Raw genomic sequence first — 24,114 nt, forward strand, 5'->3', positions numbered from 1 at the left:
TTTCACTGTATAGTGAGAGGCTGAAAACTCTCAGTCTGTTTAGTTTATCAAAAAGAAGATTAAGAGATGGCTTGATTATAGTGTATAAGCACCTTCACATAGAGAAAACACCAGACACTAAAGAGCTCTTTAATCTAGTGGAGACAGACATAAGAACCAATGGATGGAAGCAAAGCCAAATTAAAAATAAGGCACAAATGAGGGTGATTAACTACGGGAACAAACTACCCAGGAAATGGTGGATTCTCCATCTCAAGACTGGATGCTGTTCTTTAGACAAAAGTTACTGGGCTGGACACAGGAATAACAGAGAAATTTAATTGCCTGTGGTATACAGGAAGTCAGACTAGATGATGTAATGGTCCCTTCTAGCTTTAAACTCTATGAATAGTGTGACAAAGTTCCTCCTCTACTTTGGTGGGTATTGCGCTTATTGGCGGATTTGCTCACCTTGGAGCTTCACAGCAGCCCTCAGTTTGGCGGTTTTCATGAATCCACAGTCCAGGTCAACTCCTCCTGTGTCTGACTAGGAGTTGGGAGGTTTGGGCGAACCCGGGCCCGCCCTCTACTCCGGATTCCAGCCCAGGGCCCTGTGGAATGCAGCTGTCTAGAGTGCCTCCTGGAACAGCTGTGCGACAGCTACAACTCCATGGGCTACTTCCCCATGGCCTCCTCCCAACACCTTCTTTATCCTCACCATAGGACCTTCCTCCTGGTGTCTGATAATGCTTGTACTCCTCAGTCCTCCAACAGTATGTATTCTCACTCTCAGTTCCTAGTGCCTCTTGCTCCCAGCTCCTTACATGTGCACCATAAACTGAAGTGAGCTCCTTTTTAAACCCAGGTGCCCTGATTAGTCTGCCTTAATTGATTCTAGAAGGTTCCTGATTGTTCTGGGAACCTTCCCTGTTTCCTTACCCACAGAAAAGGGAACTACTTAGCCTGGGGCTAATATATCTGCCTTCTATTACTCTCCTGTAGCCATCTGGCCTGACCCTGTCACAATAGTTAGATTCCAGAAATCGTTGAAGAAACCATTCTTGATTGATGGTACTCCTGGATTGATGAGGTTTAGTCATTTGTGGATTTAAAAAATTTGCCAAGATTAAGCATTTTTGTCCTAGAATCTCTTTCAAATCAACCATTTTGGTTTGCATCACACTCCCCATGAGGCATATTTCTTCAAGCAGAAACAGTTCTAAATTGTCCAATAAATCTCTTAAATCTAACACATTTACATACTGAGATGCAGTGTAGGGACACAAAGTGCAGAGTTGATTTACAATTCAGAGGTGCTTTAAGGATTTATGTGAAGTGCAAAGTCACACAGAACCAGAAAGTTACCCAGATCACATGCCGCAAAAAGATGTTTTTAAGAATGGGATTATTAGTGGGAGATACCCACGAAAGACAGGAGGGAGATGGTTTCCTTTAAGTGCACATTTTTGCAAGCCTGAAAAGTGCAATAAAGAGGAATTTAAAAACATAAAAATAATAATCTTTCAGATTACCATGTGAGTCTTGCTCGTTAGACTTTGGGCTGCTTCTTGCTCTGCGCTCTAGTTTTTTTACTCCTGGTGCTCCCGCCACACCTCCTCCTCCACTGCTTGCTCCATTGTGATTCTTCGCATAACCATTGTACACAGTTGTGCAGTTGCCCAGGTGGCTTTTGTAGATGGATGAAGGAGGGCTGTTGAGGCGGTTCTGGCGATCAATCTGTCTGTCTTTCAGTTTTTTGTGCTGTGGTTTGCTGTACTGATCTTCCCTGGTAATGTAGCTGGACATTCCATATAGTGGTATAATTTCTGAAATAACAAGAATTTATCCACATTACCTTAAAACTAAAATCATCATTATTGAGAAACAGAATCACATCCTGACCTAGATCTTATCAACCCCTCAGCCATCTCTAAATAAAGCTATGAAAAACTTGCCTCAGATGGGTTTTCACAGCAAACCTGAGATTCAGAGGGGTTGTTTGCAAGGTTGGCAAACCCACTGCATAAACCCGGCCCACATATTATTTCAGGTTTCGGAGAACACTTCAATCTCTTTGGTCACTCGATTACAAACCTAAAAGTGGCAATTCTTCAACAAAAAAACTTCAAAAACAGACTCCAACGAGAGACTGCTTAATTGGAATTAATTTGCAAACTGGATACAATTAACTTAGGCTTGAATAAAGACTGGGAGCTGATGTGTCATTACACAAAGTAAAACTATTTCCCCTTGTTTATTTCCCCTCCTACTCTCCTTGTAAACTGCTGGAAATGGCCCACCTTGATTATCACTACAATAGGTTCCTCCCCCCATTCCCCCCCGCTCTCCTGCTGGTAATAGCTCACCTTTCCTGATCACTCTTGTTACAGTCTGTATGGTAACACCCATTGTTTCATGTTCTCTGTGTATATAAAATCTCCCCACTATATTTTCCACTGTATGCATCCGATGAAGTGGGCTGTAGCTCACGAAAGCTTATGCTCTAATAAATTTGTTAGTCTCTAAGGTGCCACAAGTCCTCCTTTTCTTTTTATGGATACAGACTAACACGGCTGCTACTCTGAAACATGACATAATGTGATTAGCATGGGAAATCAAATAAATGCAGAAGTTTTGCTCTGAGTCTTTGTGCTTCTTATTGGACCTCACAGCAAAACCCAGGAAGAGCTAAAACCCAGGCAGACTGAAATTGAAGAAAAGGTTCCACACAAATTAACAGCAACCAAACCTACAAGGTTTGCACAGCCTTAGCGTCACCAAAATGTGTTGCCGTAGACAGGGTTTGAGGTCAGTTATTGGCTGTGTCCTTCCAGGTTTTCTAGGACAGCCAGACTTTGCAATACTCTCTACCACCAGCCACAATGACTGATTCATGTAGCTGCAGCAAGTGAAGGCACACCATTATGTGGGAGCTGAGATGAACAAATGGGACCATTAGGGAGGAAATCTTAAAAAGAAAAGTTAAAATACATAAAAGTTTCAAATAACGTTAATATGAACTTCCAGGAATGGCTGCGTGAAATTTAGTCACTTGGGTTTGCAGGAAATTATGCAAACATTTTTTTCATTTTTTCCCTGACAAGGGTTCATTACCTTTGGATTGTGCTTTGAGCTCGGAGTGTGAACAAATTCAAGTTCAAAGCAAAATGAAAATACACTTTTGCTTTATTTAAATACAAAACGCCGAAGAGACCCAAGTTTCGTTAAAGCCCAGTCTAGATTAATTCAATAATCACCCCAATTTGCAAACTGAGCCAGCATTTTGGTTTCCAAAGCAAACTTTCTGCCCAGCTCTAGTGTTAATCCTTTGTTTTTGAAGTTTGCTATACATACTGTAATTAGAACTTGTTGAATTGCTCCAGTTGCTTGGTTCTTTTACTTCCTTTCTTTTAGAAGTGTCCTGTCATTTATTTTTCCTTATCTAGTAACATGATCACATTAAAGTGCTAACATAAAGTAGCTTTCTATATTTAGTATTCCAAGAATGTGGTACACTAAATGCAATCAATATTATTTTGGGGGTTGGAGGACGGAGCTGATAAGGAAGAATTTACAAGTAGTGTTTTTCAGAAAAGAAAATCCAATTTAATTGTCATTTTGGTTAGTGTATAATCCATTTTGCATTGAAACATGTTGGGGACAGTGAATTAATATTCATTAATATAAGATGTCATTCAGGTAACCATCAGAGTTTAGATTCTTGTAGTATTGCAAACATACATGACACCACTCCAACAAAGTGGGCATCTACACTATTTTTGTGCACTGTGAATTTGTGCAACTGATTGGTAACCCCAGGTTACAGAAATATTTACCACCTACAGTTCTAGCAGCTGGTAGTCTGAATGTCTACCTAATGTACTGGAGCTTTTGTATTAGCTTCCCTATTAAGCAAAACAATTGTATTAGAGATAAGCAACTTGTGCCTTTGTAAAAGGGAACAGTAAAGTTCCTATCCTACCTGATTGGATACTATCCTACTGATATATCATGCCTAGAAACTGTGGCAGTATCATTTAGCTTTTTTTTTTTTTTTTTAAAACAATGTCCTGACTTTTCTAGAACAACCAATGTACAAAAAACTAGAGTTGGTCGGGAATTTTCTGTAAAATCAACATTTTCTGAGGAAAAGGTGGTTTTGGCAAAAAATTTCTATTTTCCCCATGGAAAATCAAAACGAACATTTAGTTTGAATCAGTTCAACATTAATCTGCATCTGTCTGAGCTACTTCAGTGCCTCATGGGAATTCAGTTCGGGTGCACTGTGCCACCATTTTCCCCTGTGGGCCACGGTCCTGGGCTGAACTACACCTCCCATGATGCATGTTGGTCTCCCTTCTGGCTAAACTGCTGTGGTGCCTCAGGGCAATGTTGAAATGAAACGTGTTTCTACTGAAAATGCCAAAGTAAAACAGTGACTTTTCAGTTGTAAAAATATTGTAATTTTTTACAGGATGGACACGCCACAATTTTGTATTAGCTCTCTGTGAAACATACACAAGTTAAGGTATGTGAGCTCTTGAGCAACTTGGAAAATTTGTTCCTAATGTTATTGGCTATGATATTGTTTCTGATGAGGCAATGACATCTAACAGAGACAGAGTGTAGAGTTTTTCTTTTGTCTAATCAAATTCAGGATAATACTCCACTCTTGATGAGAAAATTAAATATAATAATCAATATAAAATTGAGAGGGGGAAAATAAATCAGATAGATACCCATGTCTATAGCTCTCAAAGGCAAAATTCACTCTGATGATTCAGCTGATTTACAGTTTCATAGTGTTGTTTAGAAAAATTCTATGAATTCTGTGAAATTCCATAATTTGGCAATACAATAAAAAAGTGAATCTACAAAGAGAAACTTGCCATGTTAAGCAATTCAAGTAGTTTTGCTGATGTAGGTACAGTAACTTCATTTCTTTTTGGTTAACACAGTTTTAGACCACACAAAGACGATCTCAAGGGTGGAACAGACATAATAATGCACAGTGCAGACAGAAATAAATTGTGCTTTCACTCCTTTCACTTGAATTATTTACTTAACCTGTAATGATTAGGGCGGTCACGTTACCCTTGGGGACCAGATAGTGCTTTTGAAATGACCTATTGCACATTTTAAAGAAGCAGATTAACCAGAAAATCCCTTTTTGTTATTTCTGAGAAGTCCACTGCAGCTCTAACATGACAAAGGGTCAGGAAGGTGCATCATCTTCATCCATTAGTGTCAAGAGGAAACCTTCTATTAGCTTCCGACAATGATTGCCATAAGACTTGTCAAAACTAATCCCCCTTTCCTATGGCCCCTGCCTCCATTCCCAAACAAGGGTTGGCAAAATTTGAATACAGGACAAAAAACGCTATGTCACAGTGCTGCAGGATGATACAACAACTTGACTCTCAGAAGCACTTTGAGTCATACGAGGGAGTACTTTTTTGCCCTTATAACAAAACTGAGTTGGGAATTAGGTTTGCATCCTGCACCCTATGTTTTCAGGATGTGATGTTTTTGAGTTCTTTCAGACGGGGTGCATCCACTCCCCAATACCTTGTCCATTCTGTAGATTAAGGAAGGAGTTCAGTTCATGTGGGGGAAACCACTGAACCAACAGTACAGTTCATCTGCAAATCTCCACTTTCCCAGCACTGCAAATACGTTGGATACACATCTAAAACACAAGGATTTCTTTCTGCTCACCTTGTTCTCCATATATTGTAGGGGGAAGATGATGCTGTGGGAAAAATTGGGGTGGCATTTCTCCAGGGCCGGTGACGGGAGGGTAGAAAGCCGTATGAGAATTGTGAATGAAATGGGGGTGGTGTGCCAGGTAGGGAGGTAAATGGTGGGTTGGAGAGATGGCGGAGGGATAGCTGGGAGGATAACACTCTGGAGACTGGGGTGTAACCACCACCCTGCGAACACCCGTGTTGTCTTCTATCACCTGAAAAGGGAAGCAGGGAAATTAATACATCATGTATCATTTCAAATACCATTTTAAAAAATAACATTATTCATCTAAATGAGCTCTCCTTGCTAGGATCATAACCCACGTTTCTACAGTTACGATCAGCACAAGCAATCTTAGCGGTACTGTGGTTTCCAGTGGAGACTCAGCTAGCCACGCTAATTAATTAATAAACCTATTGCAGTTGGTTAGATCTGCAGGGGTAGTAGGAGAGAAAAGTAGTACAGAGACGCTTGTTTACAGCAACACCTTGTAAGAGCCACCGCTGCTTAGGGGCAACATTTCCCCAACTGCGAATCGTCCATTCGGTAACAAGAACATAGCCGCCTTATAAGAGCAACATTTGTGACGCTGGAACGTCATATCCAGGGGCAGAGATGGGAGGAATGCAGGGGCATTGCCCACAGCAAACTGCACTTTTCCGCTCCTCTCCCGACCCTGACCCTTCAGCACAGCTCCAGGGCACACAGCCCCATCCTCTTGCCCTGCCTGACCGAGCCTGCCCAGAAAAGCAGACAGGGCGATGCTCAAAGGCTGGAGTCAGCAGGAGGCCCTGTCCAGCCGGGGGCCAGTACTCATGGGGTGCATCTTTCCACTCCCCGCCCAACCCTGGCCCTTCAGTGCAGCTCTAGGGCACACAGCCCCATCCACTTGCCCTGCCTCACACAGCCTATGTGGAGAGCATGTTTAGTGGGGAGTTTGGGGGGAGGGTCTGGAAGAAAGGGATTGGGGGTGGGGGGGCTCTGGGGAGCAGCAGAGGCACAGCTGGAAGGTTTCCTCCTTGCTTTTCTCAGGGAAAAAGGATGGGGGGGGTTGCTATTTTGCAGTGGGGCGTATCAGGGATCCCCTGCCCACGCACTGAGCTGTGCCCTCCATTTCAGGTGCTGGCGGTGGGGTGTGGGTGTGCTGTTTTGCAGTGGGGGGTTGTGGGACCTCCCTCCCCAGAGCACTGACCTGTCCCCTTCTCCCCTTCTGTCTCTGTTAGGAGCTGCCCCCACCTCCATTGCAGACTGCACATGGTGCCCTCCCCATCCATCCATTCATCCCTCGCCAGGGTGGAGCATGAAGCTGCCAGCAGGAGCATCCACAGCCTGTCCCCGGCAGCCAGGCTCACTCAGTCATTTTGCCGATTGGAGGCTCCCCTGCCAGACCCATTGTTCCCCTGCCCCATTCCCCAAACTTGGGTTCCCCCCCACTCCTTCCAACTCCTCCCCACCCCCCACAATTTGGCTGCCCCACCTCTTCCAACACATTCAACTCTTCATACGCCTTTGGGTAGATGACACTCCCATAACAGCAACAGCTGCAGAGGAGCAACATAGCAAAAGGACACCGATATGTTGCTCCTAACGAGTGTCTACTGTTTCTGTATTTAGAGCACAGAACAATTCAGACGTTACCAGAAAGTAACAAAATAAGAATGACAGGTTTCAGAGTAGCAGCCGTGTTAGTCTGTATTCGCAAAAAGAAAAGGAGTACTAGTGGCACCTTAGAGACTAACCAATTTATTTGAGCATAAGCTTTCGTGAGCTACAGCCGATGAAGTGAGCTGTAGCTCACGAAAGCTTATGCTCAAATAAAATAAGAATGTTTTCATTAAGGGGCAAGTTTTGCCTTACATGAGTTATCCCACTGACGTCAACGGGAGAGAGAACAAGTATTCATCTCCACAGGCAAACTGACCTGCATACCTACAGCAGAATACTGTATTCTGCTAGTTTTTCTGGAATAGCTCCCAATGTGGACACTATTCCAGAATAAAAGTGACTTTACTCCGGAATAATTACTCCACTCAGAAAGCAGATAAATTATTCCACAACAGACTGTCCACACGGTGGGCTCTGCTGAAATAGCTATTACAGAATAGCTTATTTCAGTACACAGCTATGCCAGCCAACTTTCCCTGGTAGACAAGCTCCTAGATGTGCATGATTTGGCCCTAAGTATCTTGGGCAAAACATGGGGCAGTGTGTGTTATTAAAGGGGCAAACATTTTTAGCATAAATAGTAATTTTCAGTTGTTTATAATTTTTTCAGTGGTTTTACTTTTGGACTGAAATTTGGCATGTTTGTTCTCAGATTTGGAGACAATATTTTTTTTCTTATTTAAGCCAACAGATGCTGTCATTTTGGGGAACAAAGACTGACAAAAACCCATCATCATTTGAAAAAAAATGTTTTAACCTTTTATTTACTTTCTGAACAGCACTAGATCTTCAGGGGTATGTGAAGATTGTCCCAGGTCATAGGTCTGTTTGTTGATGGTTTGGTGAAAATTGGTTGAGATTTGTCAGAGGTATAGGAATTATAAAATGTACTTTGCTCAAGTACACTGAGTTTAATACAGTCATGTAACAGCAGCTAATTATTATTATTTACTATTTGCAGTATTATATGGCCTACCAGCCCCAGTCATGAACAAGGACCCTGTTGTGTTAGGCACTGGACAAAGACAGAACTAACAGACAGCTTCTGCCCCGAAGAGCTTACAATCTAAGTATAGATAGATCTTTGTCTCACAACTCCAGCTGCCTAACAGGTTTTTAAGTTGTCAAATCATGGCAAAGGAAAGTTTTAAGGAGGGGTTTGAAGGAGGAGATAGTTTTGTGGATGTTTACTGTCAGTACTGGGAAAATTTGTAGGGAGTGCTGCCTACATCCCAGCATGTGAGGGTGCATATGGAGGGAGACACAGCGAGCTCGGAATTGAGCAATGGAGACGAGTGACAAAGAGTACCTTCTGTACAATAAATCAGTTTCAGGGTTCTGCCACCTACCACACAGTTAAAGGAAGGATGTAGGGAAGAAGCCAGGGCTTCTGCCCCATTGACTATCCATATAGTACACAGTGTCCTGGAGGTACTACTATTTGTATCTAGGTGTTGTTATCACAGTTCATTCAGGACAGACTCAGTCAGGTTCACACTGTTAACATGAGAGACTATTAATCAAACAAATACACACAGGAGACCCTCCACCTTTAAATGAAATTTTTACAGAGTCAAAAATTAAGAGTCAAAAGCATTGGTGTGAATTTGAGTTTCTTATGTATTACTAAGTGTCAGTATAATACCTGGTAGGTGCTACTCTGTATAAACCAGAATACAAAGCATTTAGTTTGATATATCTGGTCATTAACCTTTAACCCTACAATGTAGGTCAGCAATTTGAAAATTGCCATTCTTAGATTTCAGAGATTTATAAAACTCCAGACAGACACTGAATGGGACTTCAGGGATTCATTTAGATCATAAGATTACTTTAATTCTTGTAATTTCAGACTGTCGATCTTTTATATTCTGCTCTCTTCAGCTTTCATGATATCCCTTATTCACCAGCCATGTATCAGTTCTGGCCAAGACATTGAAGAGAAATTTGGGGAGTGTCCAAATGCTCAGATTTTAAAATAAACACTTATTTGTGTTGTGTAAGAGTTTGTAATGAAATGTCAACTCTACTTATCTCAAGCTTAGATCACGTTCTAACCTGACTGGCATTTAAAGCCCAAAAATTCTAGTCGGAGACAGAACAAGTCTTTTCATCGTTTGGCTTTAATTAGGCCAAGCCTGAAAGAAGGCTTGGAATGTACCAGGCAAGCTCAAGCTCTTATCTGCAAAGTTAGATTAGATTTTATATATATTTTGTGTTTTCGATGAAGGAGAAGGATAAATATGTGGACAAACAAACCGAACAGAAAGATTGTGGTGCAATGACAACTGAAAATTAAACTGTGATCTGTCTTCTAGAAGATGAATCCTGAAAAAAAAATGCTCAAGACCCTTTTGAAGACCTTCAGGTGAATTTCTGCCACTGGATGGAGCTAAGAGATATCAGCACATTTGAGAGGTCAGGGGATCAGCTAGTTTTATAACCGACTGCATCAAGGAGCGAACAGAGCACATCTTTTATTTGTTTATTTCAAATTCATAAATGTTGGCAATTCAATTGTGCCTGCAAGCCACACGGCTGTTCCAAATCAAGCCCATATACACCAATGCTCTGTTTACATGGGCAAAAGATCCTCTTCATGACCAAATGTAGGATTTTCAGGTGAAGCATGCACCTGTCAATTTTGCAGGTGCAGGTCAGATGTCTACTTATGACATTATGTTCTTAATAAATAAATGATAACCCTGTATATTATATGTCAGAGGGTAGATAACTAAGCAGAAGTTAAAAAAAAAACTTCAGGTGGTTTTGATTTTGTAAAATTAATGTTTGACAGATTTTGGTTTTGCAAATCCATACTTGGAGATGAAATCCAGGTCCCATTTCATCCAAACCTCCCAAATAAAAAGGGTTTAGTCCCATCTAGTTTTGCTCCATTTGTCTAAATAGCACAGAGAATAGGGAAAGTTAAATTTTGCGATTTAAAGAAAGTCAGCAAATGTTTTTGTTCATCTATACTTGTTTGCCTGTCTTGCCTTACAGCCTGTAAGTTCCTTGGGGCACGGACTGTTTTCTATTATGTGTATGTTCAATGCCTAGTACAATGGGTCCCAACTCTGACTGTGGCCTTTAGGTGCTACTGGAATATAAACAACAACTAGCTGATAATAACTTGTGCCATCACATTCACAGCTGCCTATTCTATACATATTGAAAAGTATTCATTTGGTACCTAGAACCTTCATTATCTAGTCTGCTTCCAAATTATAACTAGTAGAAAGGCTATTTATCGTTAGTTTTTAAATGCCTTCTGGTCTAACTGGCATGATGCATCTTTAATAACATTATTACAGCATAATTTCTGTGTTTCCTTCATGTTTTGTTTTGGGGGTGTAATTATTGGGTGGGGTAAACTTTCACTGAAATTTGCATGGACATTCATTCGACATAATAAAATGTTCTCTCCCCACTGAGCTCCCACTTATCATCTTGACACATTCTTGACACCAGTACAGTTTTTAATTTTACTCTCATTTGGTTTTACATTGATGTCATCATTAAGTCACTATGACAATGCCAATTCTATCAAATTGTGGTTGTTAATCTATTCTGAAAACATAACTGCTCTGTATGTTCATCACTGCTTTTGCCCCCACTAAACTAAATATCTTAACCAATTAACAAAATTGAAAGATGTTAATTCTACCCATAAACTTTCATGTTCTCCTACAGAAAAAATTGAGTCAGTAGCTGAAACCTACGTTAACTACAGATATTGCATAAACTTTTTAAAAGGAATTTAATATAGCTCACATATATTGTATTATGTCCATGCAAAGGACTGAATCTTAGTTGTATAGAACTCATTTTACATCTTCATTCAAAGTATACTTTAACTTACACACCACAAAATAAATGATACTTCAGAAAGTGTAACTGGAACAATAATTGTTACATCAACATGGTTAATTTCTGATGCACAGCAAGAAGTGCTGATTGTGCAATACTTTATGATGGGGGTTAAACAGTCTGTTTTTTAATTGATATTTTGGGCATTTCGTGAACACATTTGCAAATCAGTTCATATATCAATTTTTAGCCAGGAAAAAGTACTAAGTAATGAGCTTGTCTCCAAGAAACTGGGTGCCTTAACATTTTTATTTATTCACTTTGATTTAGTAGACATGTTTATCCAAGATCATGCCAGTCCTGACAATTTCAACGCCAGATTCTTGGCATCCATCACTTAAAAACACTCACTATTAAATCTAGACGTCTAACTTAGCTAGTAGACAGTAGGAATATGCACATTGGCTTCAGTGACATGGTAAATCATTATGGCACTTAAGAAATAATTACTGTATATGGGGTTGATATTTATGATTACTCTACAACATTTACTGTAAGGATATTTGCAATCTGGCAAATCTGCCTTACACAGAGAGTTAAGAAAATTAATCTGCTTAGTTTATCAAACAGAAAGTTAAAAGGTGACTCAATCACAGTGTGTCCGTACACAAAGAGAAGAGTTGCTAGCAGAGGACTCTTCAATCTAGCAGGCAAAAATATAAAAGATCCAATGGCTGGAAGCTGAAGCTAGACAATTTGACTGAAAATATGGTGTTTTTTTTTTTTTTTTTTTTTTAAGTGAAGGTAACTAGCTGTTGGAACAACACACCTAGGGATGTGGTATATTTTCCATTACTTGAAATTTTTAAATCAGGATTGGATGTCATGGACTTCATGCAGAAATTACTGGGTGAAAATGTATGGCTTGTGTTATTCAGAAGGTCACACTAAGTTGATTATAATGGCCCCCTTTGGGACTTAAAAAAATTTGTGAATGTATGCATACTGTTTGTCATGTGAGTACAAACAAATCGCACAAGCATGGAGGGACAAAAATCAGAAAGGTTAAGGCACAAAATAAGTTACGACTCCCAAGGCACATAAAATGCAATAAGAAGAGGTTCTATACATTAATTAGAAATAAGAAAAAGACCAAGGACAATGTAGGTCTATTACTTAAGAGGAAACAAGAGCAAATAATGGATGACACACAGAAGGCTGAACTGTTTAATGCCTTTTTTGCTTCAGTAAGTTAATTGTGACCAGGTGCTTAACTCAATTAATATTAACAGGGCGGATCTTGGGCCAAAATAAGGAAGTTGTGGAATGCCTGCCATTGAAGATTTTTAAGAACAGGCTAGAGAAAAACCTGTCAAAGATGATCTAGTTATATGGAATCATGCCTGCACGTGGAGGGGCGGGAGGGTGGAGTGTTGGACTACAGGACCTGCTGTGGTCCCTTCCACCCCTACATTTCTATGATTCTATTTCAATAGGCATGTGATTTTTTTTTTAAACTGCTACAGCTATACCAGTGTGGACACTGTTATACCAAGCCTATTTTGCTTTCCGAACCAGAAGAAGCTATACCGGTACACAGTAACTGCGTTCACACTTGATAGGAGAAGTTCCCACTCTGCCTATACCAGTCTATTTAAAACATCAAATCTTTCTAGTGTACACAAGCAGTTAGAGTTTTACACTGGCGCCGACCGCTGTAGTATCCATGTAACATATAGGAGGTCAGATCTAATGGTCCTTTCTGGATTTAAACTCTATGAATCTGAGCACCTTCCATGTAAAATCAACAGTAATAATGACGTTTCTAGCCAGTTTCCCTCGACCAAGGATGCTTTAACTTCAGTTCTCATATACTTCATCTAAGGCTTGGTGACCTGAGCAGTACGTGGATACCCAAAAATTGTTAATTTGGTTTGTGCACACCATTCCTATGCAATGTTTTGAGACATTACCAATGTCTTAATATGATGACACAACCCAATTATTCAACGAAGATCCTGCAAATAAAACTATGTACTGTATTGAACCAAATTTCAGAAATACACCCAAAAAGCTACAGATGAGAGGAGAACTGTAGTGTGCAACCCCCTCAAAATATATGACATTTACAGAGCAGCTCTTCATGGATGGAGCAGAAGAAAGGTACATTTCTTTGCGAAGACTGGAAGGGGCATGTTGGGGGAGACAATCTGTGTCTGTTAGCAAATAGTCCCCCGATCCCTTCGTTCTCTCCTCTCATGAGGAACGTTACAGAAAGGTCCTGACATGGATAATAATAATATTAATGATGCTTCTGTGTGTTTATATTAAACATGTGTATGGACTGAATTTGCCCATTTCTATGTGTCAACAGTGTGCTCTTGTTGCCAAGAAGGCTGATGGCATATTGGGCTTTATTAGTAGGAGCACTGCCAGCAGATCGAGGGAAGAGGGTAAGGATTAATAAAGCAGGAGGCTGAAACAGACACAAGCTAGGGATGAGCTACATACATACACACACAACCATAAAAGGGGAAGATAGCACTTACTGTGAGAAAAATAATATTGTGTGCACTTCGACAGTGTCTTATCTTTAGATCCTGAAGTGCTTCACAAAGGTGGATAAATGTCATTGTAATATGGCAGAGGGGGGTAATGGAGGCAGAGTGTCACACAGCAAGCATCAGTGGAAACCAGGAGTAGATCCTACAGCCCCTGACTTCTTTTACCCAACAGCTTCCCCATCACAAAGAAGTTGGCTTGCTGAGAAGAAAAGGAATCTGGTTGATGTCCTATAGTACAAAGTGACTGGCTATACTGTGCCTTGCTAAAAAAACAAGAACACCCTCCCCCCCCAAAAAAAACAAAAAACCCACCAACAAAACATGGGTGATGAGAGCTGTTGGTGCATGTTTATTTTCCTGGATTTCTTCTCCCCCGCTTAAGACCTTACAGCGTGAAACATTTTCTTGACTTTTATAACAGAGACAAACCCCTCTTCCTAATCAAGACTACTCACGTAGTCCTTGAAGTCTAGAAATAGACTCCAGCTGTTTTACTGTTCACTACCAATAGACTTGGTCTTGCAGGGCAGAGAGACATCCTGCCAGCTCCCTTTTACCAAACGTTTTTGCAATGTTGCAGAGGTAATGAAGCATTTTAATCCTGGGTTGCAGTCACTGGATGGCAATGTAATGTTCAAGGCTAATACACTCAGCTCCAAAAGCTTGGCATAACAAAATGGAAAAAAGTTTTATGGCTCTCTCTTAACAGACCTGGTTATTTCTCCACAGGGTTATTTGCTTTCTGCCTGAGTCTGAGATGTACACTTTGAGGGCAGACAAAAACCAAAATAAAATGTATTTTTATTCACATCTTGGAGTCCCACTTATTTGCTTTAGATCCTTGCCCAGGCTCTGCCAAAAGAGACAGAACACAATTCAAATTATCATGCAATAAACCCTATTAAATACCAACACAACAGAACAAAGTCAAAAGCGAACAACACATACACAGCTAGTACATCATCAACATCAACCAACCAATTTGACTGCTATCTTCTTTCAACTATTATTTAGCATGAAGTCATCTGTAAGGCAAAATATTCATTTTCCACATGACAGAAAGGACATTCTGAGGCTTTTAAAAATTAGTATATAGTTTTCCCTAAAACTTTGCAATATGCATTTCCAGCTGCTTTTCTTAGAAAGAAAATATATTTTAGAAGGTACTTAAAAGGCTTCTTTGGTATAGATTATTACTGGTGGTCTGCAGAAATGCTTGTGAGTTGAAGTGGCACTGGGTTCAGAAACAAGTACAATCTGTGGATTATTACTGCCAAAGGCAATTTTTGGGAGACACCTCTGTAATATACTGCCATTTATCTTGGTAGAGCCTGAACCAAGATGAGTGAAAAGTAGGAGTTTAGTACTAAAAGGTATTAAAAAGAGGAGAAAACAAATTCAAAGAGAAAATAAGCAAATCTGTTTTATTTTTTAATAAAACCATTTTAATTATTATAATCTTGTATTTTTTCCAGTACTGTCCACCAGTGCTCGGAGCAAATTTTTTATTTTATTCACTAAATTACAAGATTTTTAAATGGCAGTTAGGTACCCAATTCCCATTTGTGTCTGAAAAGATTCCCCTCAGATTTCTGTAAAGTACCCTTCACAATGGCCCACGGTATTTTTATAACACTTAAAATGCAGAAAGAAAGAAAGAAAGAAATAGATATAGATATAAATACCCACATCTAATCACCCACATCTCCAAACAATGCCCTTAGAAAAATGATGAGTTCTGAAGTGTGCCCTAAATATTAACAACTTTGGGCTCTGTTGGACCAAATGAAAAGGGCAGCAAGGTCCAGAGTCAAAACTCCCTCATGGAAAAAGCCCTGCCTCCAGCTCCCGCCCACTGAAAACAAAGGACACTTCCAATGGTACCACAATGGAAAAGAGGTGACCTCTCAGGTAGTCAGGTCTCAAATCAGTTACCCCTTTTCATTCCACTTGGAAGCCAATCAGAAACCAGAGTGGACTATGGAGTATCAGTGTAATGTATTCTCTGTATGACGCTCAGTGGCCAGAAATATTCAGCACCAACTTCAGCTCATGAATGGCTTTAAGGAGTATCATCACTATTATGCATACTATATGAGATAATCTCAAGGTGACTAGGGTTCGGTTGCATGAAGCAAGGTCATTTCTCAGTGTGCAGAGAAGAAAACAAAATCAATGGCTCTTAGCCACAGCTGCTACCTGAACATTCAAGAGCAGCCAGGATTTAATAAGATCCCCAAACGGAGAGCCTGCATAAAAAAGGAACAGATGCTTTCTCAAAGGTTATGATCTTGCACATGGATTCATACGCACCAACACACTCTCCCTCACATGGAGGTCAGCACTTATGTAACCCTTTACATCATCGGTGCTTGCATCAGAAACTCCAACAAACCTGGTGGCCCCATAGAAAATGATTCACATGGTGCCCTAAAACCCATCTCCAGCACTGCTGGCCCCAGAAAGCCTAAGGAATTGGGAGGAAGCTAGAACTCTGCCACAGAAAAGCATATTGTACTATCTGCTAGGCCTTAGACCAGCCTACAATCAAATTTTTCATGAGGTCCTTTGCAATAACATATTGGTAATCACTTCCCCTGCATTTATGACATTTTGTCTCTGTACTTGAAAATTAAAATCCCACCAAATGACTACAGTATTTTGTGGGATGTAAATGTAATCCCATCGACAGTCTTTCAAACACATATGGCTATTACAGATTCCATTTAAACTCAACCCATACATTGTTTACTGGAGGGGAAAAAAAGACAAAATCCAGTCTATTCCTATTAAAAATACAAAAAGATTTGATATTAAATAACCAAAGAAAATCTTGATTATTTTAAAAATTCATGTAATTTAAAATATTTAAACATTAAAGGTATGTGTACACTTCAGTGGGACTTTTACCTGACAAAGTCCTATGAGTCACTGAAATGGCGATAGGATCAGGTTTATTGCATCACAACCAGAATCAGGCTATCTTGTCCAACCTCTTTACTTGAAAACTCATACAAGTTTGCAGAAGACGCAAAGAAAACAGATTTTTAATAATCTTATGTGGATGTCTTATATAGAATAACAATTACTGTTTTTAAGAGACCAAGTAGATTATACCCTAAAACATGACATTTTTCTTAACACACTTGCTTTTTTTTTTCTTGCCTTTTTTATAAATTAAAAAATAGGAGACAATTCACAGCCTTTTAAAAAACAATATGCATTAGTTATTCTGCATTATTTCCTGGTATGATGACAATGATGAGCAATAATGCCTTTTGCAGGCAGTATAAATGCAGTGGGTTCTTCTCCTCCCCACTACTCTCTTGGCTCGTACACTTCCTAACTCATTAACTGAAACTTGTTGGATAGGAGATATTTTGAGGAGTTTATTGTCTACACAGTGTGTATGTGTAGCTTTTATTACTAGAATATGGGTACAGATGGTATTTTACTACTTTGTATATATACAGATGTAGAGGGGGAAGAAGAGAATTGCTTTACCTACTGCGGAAATGGTAGTCACCTCTGAGGTGAAAATGCATTATACATTTGCCAGCATAACTACACTGTCCAACAGGAAGTGAGGAACATCCTAGCCAGACTTCTGAGAATCAGGGTTATTGCCCTCCTATGCAAATGTACACCTTAAAAATCAAAATTAGATTTATGTTGCTGAAGAAACATACCTGTGAGATATAACCTGGAGGCACATGTATAGGGGGAATGGATCCATTGGGTGACATCATGGGAACCTCTGCCGGTCCTAGTTGGAAAAAAGAAAATATATATATATATATATATTTTAAACACAATTAAGCACACATAAATTGTGCTGCCAAACATCACCACGTTAGAAACCTGTAACAACTGAAATTGAACAGTTCAAATAACTTCTAGTGTCTGGCTAATTTCTCTTGGGCCAATACACTCAAGATGATGCCACTGCCGTATAGCTTTTAAAAATACTTTTTAAAATTATTAAATGAATGTTTTCAGTTATAAAAGAACTAAAAATGCAGCCTTTATGCTGTTATCCACCCAGCAAAGAAGATAGAGGTAGGCAGTAATGTGAACTCCCCCTTCCTAGGAGTTCACATTACTTCCTAGGAGTGCACATTACTGCCACAATTCCTATATATCATTAAACTGAATGAATTTTCCTCTTTTAGAGATCTAAGGAAATGGGGACTGCACGTTCTAGACAGCTCCCAAGTAAAGCCTCCAATTATAATAAATTTCACATATATGAAAGAGTCTTTTCAAGAACACACTAGGACCAAACTCTTTATCTCAGCAATTCAGACTAACCTTGGAATGTGACTTATGTAAGCAAGAGCCTTATAACTTCCACTCAGAAACCCAGCCCCAGATGTACTAGTTCCATTTTGAGGTATCAAATACAACTATAATAAAGTAAGTGCCATAAGTATTAGATTATTATGAACTGAGCCACACGACTAAAAAGTAGCCAGGTAAAATGGAAAATAGAAATTGTTCACTCAACAATTTAAAGCAACGTTTAAATAGCCGCATTTAAGATTAGGAAAGGCAATTAATAGAGATGCAAAGTTGTCAACAACAGCAGAAGTTGTCCTGATAGCAAAGTGCCAACCAAATCTCAAGGGATTTTTTACCGGATTGTTTCGAAAAAGTATGATGCTATCTAAGTAAATTCTTATTACAGATCAGTTACAAGTGATATGGTAAATAAATATTGTAGTGGCACCTGCCAGTGGTGCTAGATTAATAAGGTGTATACAGTGAAGCAATCTATAATATCCAAATACACTTGAGAAGAGTATGGGAGAATTCTGCTCCCAGTTACAGCACAGTAAATGAAACTGTAGTTTGGTCCTATATTTCTATACATGAATTATCACCTTCGCTGAGGTCCAACACAGCAGTCAGTTAACAGCATACCTCAGCACTACCCAGCATTTTAGAAGAGGAGTCTAAGAATACTGCATCCAATAGCAAATGAAGGGGGGAATGTAGATAGGCAGAATGTAATTACCTAAATTGGAATTTGGCCAGGAGGCTGGCACTGAGTCCTCCTAAAGTTAAGAAAGGTTCTGCGAGATCTCTCATCACCAAAAATTGTCTGGACCTTGTTTTCATGTTTCATTGGGAAGATGGCACCAACAGCAGCAGTGTCATCTAATCACCAGCCCCACTTTTTACAGCAAGCTGGATATTTCTTCTGAGATTTCCTGTCTAAGTAATACCCAGATCTGACCCTGCTGAGATATTCTCGCTAAACACCTCAGAGAAACAGGACATCTGTCAATGGACCAGCTGCAACACAAAGTGATACAAATGGTGATGCAAGTTACACATTGGTAAATGCATCTAAGCTCCCGCCAACCTCCCAAAAGGTGCAGGGATGAGGTTATAGCATGAATAGCAACCAACGAAGTCTTAACTAACCCAGTCTCTATACACCTTATAACATCTGATTTTCCTTTTGCTCTCTCTGCATTTAAATTACACCAACTGACTGGCATGTACCATTTACATCCCCCTTCTGAATTTGGCTCAGGTTCTCAAATTAAATAATTTTTCATCCATCGATTTTGACATTAGGGGTTACACCAGATAGATATAGCTCTGAAATATGATTAACTTGGAAGATTTTGCCAGACAAATAAGAATCTGATAAAGCAGCTTCTGAGATGATCTCGGGACAAAAATATGTGGTCCACACAATGGGCAAGACATTAACAGAAAAAGTGCTCTTGTATCCACTAGCCCCCTTCCTTTTCCATACCTGACCAACCGGGGACCTCACCTGCTGTTCATCCTTTTTCCTAAGGACAAATCCTGATGAAGAATAAAGGAAAAGGGGGGAGGCATAGCTCAGTGGTTTGAGCATTGGCCTGCTAAACCCAGGGTTGTGAGTTCAATCCTTGAGGGGACCATTTAGGGATCTGGGGCAAAAATTGGGGATTGGTCCTGCTTTGAGCAGGGGGTTGGACTAGATACCTCCCGAGGTCCCTTCCATCCCTGATATTCTGTGATTCTGTGAAAAGAGATAATCCATCTAGGCCTTCCCCTTTATATAGTTTGAGCCTAATAAATCCTGGCATTTCTTTTCCTTAAAGATCACATATTGAACTCTTTATCTTGCATATATTTAAGTGGAAATGGAACAAACGCAACATGGTTAGCATTAAGTAGCAATAAATTTGTGGGAATTATTGCCATCTGCAATGGCTTTATTTTAGTTCATCAAAAATATGAAGTGGTGACCAGTTCAGAGAGGCATGTATCAGAACTCCCGTTTGGATAATTAGATGGGGAAAATGTAAATTGTCTATGTGGTTTCATTTGTATCACATATTTTTCAATTTCTATCCTAAGCCACTGTAGGCTGCACACAACTGCCACGTTTCACCCCAAAAGTGGTTGTATTTCAGCAAGAAAAAATGTATAGTTTATATAGATATATATAATATCAGATACATTTAACACACATACAGTCAATTTTGCTTATGGAACTTGACCTACATCACAATAATGAGGGTAAATAATTAAATACACCTCTACCCCGATATAACGTGGTCCTCGGGAGCCAAAAAACCTTACCGGTTATAGGGATTAGAGTGTACGAAGGAATAATGTGCTTTGAAATAACGTGCTCCACCCCCCGGAGAGCTGCTTTACCACGTTATAGCCGAATTCACGTTATATTGGACCGTATTATATTGGGGTAGAGGCGTAATTAAAATGGTCACGGATACATATTGCAACATGAGTCATTCGCTGGGTTATTTTTACTTGAACAACTGTTAGAAAAAAATTACTGCATAAACTGAAAAGACCATAACTTAGCACTTAAGTGACCAGTAATTCAGTTGCTATATAGAATTCAGTGAATGTTGCTTAATGCAATAAACCCTGAAAAACATTTCATCCATTTGAAGCCCGCCCCAAATTGGGATCCGCTTATAGCTGGGGGGGGTCTAACATGCAATGGCTGCCCTGTGATTATTTCCAATCACATAGAACTACCAGCTCTGAACTAAATTTAAAAAGGAACATTTTTAGTACTTGCAAATACACAGCAGGCTCTAACTACTCTTCAACTAACCGAAACACACTTAACTCCACTTCCTTTAGAACCATTTACATTAAAACATCTGCCAGTTGCTCATATGGAGCAGCAATCTTCTTGCAAGAAGAACTCAAACTCCTGTACAACAGATGCTGTTGACTGTAACGCTACCAGTTCAATAAAAATATCATGTTTTATCATCAAAATGTGAACCATGCAAACAGTCTCTTAACCTCAGGCATGACCCTTAAACTGTTAAAGTCATTTGGATAACAGTTTTTAAGGAATGTCAGACAGGTGAATGATTTGCTGCTAGAAAATCTTTTCTTCGCTGCCTTGATTTCAAGCCTCACCAAATTACTTTAGCATACATTATTTCTTCTCTCTCATCACTGTTATCAAAACAACTTCCAGGGGTATTGTATAACAGACAGAAATCGTCTCCAAAGGGGGACATGTCCTGGGAGTTGTTAAAGTCTGTTCTCTGTAATAAAACCACCTTTAGTGAGTATTGAACAAATACAAAAGGAACTGTCATTTTTAGGGAAATTAAATATTTATTGATTTTAAGAAAAATGGGACTAACAGCTGCAGTTCTACCAATTCTGTTGTTTCGAGTCACAAGTGCATGCCCGTATTTCCTTAAAGGGTTTGAATGCAATGAGTTTTATTTCAAGTTTCTGAACAAAACCACAACATTCAAAGTGAAATTTAACTAAAAGAGCCAAATTTCACTTTGTTTTAATGTGCAGCCATATATTGGTGCCAGGTTCACTTGAATGGTTTACTAAACCAGGGCTGTGTCTTGAGTTTGTAACAAAACGCAAAGCCAGAGGAGTGTGGGACACCTCTTCTTGCAGCACAATAGGCCAAATTCTGCTCCCAGTTACACAGGTGTAAATACAAAGTAACTCCATTGACTTTCAAAGGCCTGCCCCCAAATGCCATGGCCAGATCTGTTCAAAATGGAGGAGCCCTTTAAAATGTAAGACTAGGAGGAGTGGTTAAGTAGCAGAGATACCCCAACACACACACACATACATACACACACACACACACAGCAGGCAGCCAGGAGACTGGGGGAGGTGTGAGGGAGGGTATGAGAGTGCACTCTTTCTCTTCTTCCCATAACCACAATGGGAGGGAGGCTTCAAATTTATCAGACACATATTAGCCAGAGGCCATTACAAGATGGCAACCCTGTAGGAAGTACCTGGGAAGATTCCCAGCATCCTCCCAAACTCTCAGCAGATGACAGCTGCAGGATTGATCTTCTCACCAACTACTGACCATGGACCTTCCTTGCTGGTGCTCCTCTCCCCGCTTTCTTCTGCGCTGCCCATTGACTAGTAGGTTTAGTCCTGTGGCAAGCAGCTGCCTGATGAAGTTTTAAAATATTGTGCTGTCTGTAAAGTGCATTTACCTCTATTGTACAACATAAATAATGCTATTTGTAACCCTAAATGTGTCATTGCTTTTTGATGCTATAATGCAATAATACAGCCCTGATGCATGAATTGTAGATTAAAAGTGTGGCTTAACAACACATTCTCCACTTCTGTCTCTCTTCAAAAATGTGTCCAATTCTGTCATGAGCAGGTTGACAATTCTCCTCTCTATTTCCCCCTCTGTCCCCAAGTATAAAGTGATGTCTTGTTTCAGGAAATTCTGACTCAACTGCTTATAGGCTCACTCTCAGACCATGACTCCTTTTAAAATTAATTACTACACAATGACATTTTTGGCAGAGATCGGGTCCTTTCCTGTTCCTGCAGGACCTTTTATATACACACATTTAATTAAATCTCTCTAGTTTACTCTCTTTTCTTCTTCTAAGGTATAGAGGCCAACTCTAGTTAATTTTTTCTGCCTTGGATCATTTGCTTTGCAGCATGCCTTTGCAATTTTCCACCTAAATGTATTACTTGCCTTGGTTTTATTGCTAAACAACATTCAGTGTACAATATTATTCACAGTGTGTTCCAGGATCTGGGCATAGGCTCTGTTGTGTGATACCATTAACCATTTTACCTTGGCTTATTATTAGGACTCGGAACCCACCTGGCTTCAGAATAAACTTCACATTCAGACCACATTCACTGAAAGCTTCACTGATTTTCATGAATTTAGCGAGAGAATTTGGGTCAACGTACAATTTTACATTGAAATTAGTGAAATTAATGGAGAAATTACCTGACACTTGCTGATTTCAGCTGAGTTTCACTTTGAAATTGAGAGGTGCTGGGAACTCAAAATTTAGGAGGAGTGTGAACTTACATGGATTGATTGGCTCAGTAAACACTGACATAAATCCCTGCAAAGTAAATCCACTGAGTTTTGTTTAACTTTATGATTATAATTTGAACAGAAAAAGTGCCGTGCATCACTCCCATTCATACTAAAATTTATATGATCTCTGCTTGGAATACAGGGCACATCTCGGGAAACGCATTTGTTAAGCAAAAGGTGTGACCAAAATGGGGAGAAGACAATTAAAGGTCATGTTGGCCAGTGACATACACCTGCTTCTCTAAAACAAATGACCAGAACTTTTTCAGAGAACAGAGCAACCCAGGTCTCATTGACCTTGGCAGCAATCCAAGAGTCTCCACAAAGATGAGCAGCTGTTCCAGAACAATTTCCTCAATGAAGCAGGCACAAACATTCACTATCGTGAATACAAGTCATCTCTTTACACTCCATTATCATCAAACAAACCTATCATCTACTATAAGGTGGACACTGCAAAGGAGAATCAGACACATCTGTTCACCTCTGGGGCCAATGGGCTTGCTCCCCTTTGCCGGTCAGGTTCCAATAGTGTTTTTTTCTTTGCCTACACAGTGAAGCTGTGTTAGTTAGCACATGCTTGCTGTGGCATGATCAAAAGTTTAAGTCATTCAGACCATTGTATAAAATCCTAACTCTTCATCATATTAATCTCAAATACCTTTTGTCTACAACATGTGGCCACAATTTTAAAGGTGAGATATTTCACAAACCATCAGGGCTGTATCAGATGCTGTATATGTTCCTGGAAAGCCATGAATCATAGCGGTCTTATGAGTTGGAGCTTTTGAACCTGATTCTCCATTGCCTTGCCTCTTGTGGAGTCATTCCCCCCTGTGCTTAATAGGTGTAAAATGTTACTAAATCAGAATGGCAGTGATTTCTGTGCACTGGGCTCTCTCTCTGCACAGTTGTAAATGACATCACAAGGTGTAAGGTAGTTGAAAAATCAGGCCCTCTGTCTCTAATCTTGGTTAGCGCGACACTAGATCTTAATGTCAC

At 39.8% G+C, this 24,114-nt stretch overlaps 1 protein-coding gene across 1 annotated transcript in view; it reads right to left on the minus strand.

The window, feature by feature from the left end:
- FNDC3B (fibronectin type III domain containing 3B) overlaps window positions 1-24,114 on the minus strand; it is a 355,800-nt gene that overhangs the window by 163,146 nt on the left and 168,540 nt on the right. Inside the window, exons 4-6 of the mRNA XM_074963564.1 lie at window positions 17,456-17,532; window positions 5,698-5,941; window positions 1,512-1,805 (exon numbers count right to left, since the gene is read on the minus strand). Of these exons, the coding sequence (XP_074819665.1) occupies window positions 1,512-1,805; window positions 5,698-5,941; window positions 17,456-17,532 (615 nt within the window). The remainder of the gene's footprint in view (window positions 1-1,511; window positions 1,806-5,697; window positions 5,942-17,455; window positions 17,533-24,114) is intronic.

This window comes from Natator depressus, chromosome 9 (assembly GCF_965152275.1).
Source record: "Natator depressus isolate rNatDep1 chromosome 9, rNatDep2.hap1, whole genome shotgun sequence".
NCBI lineage: Eukaryota > Metazoa > Chordata > Testudines > Cheloniidae > Natator > Natator depressus.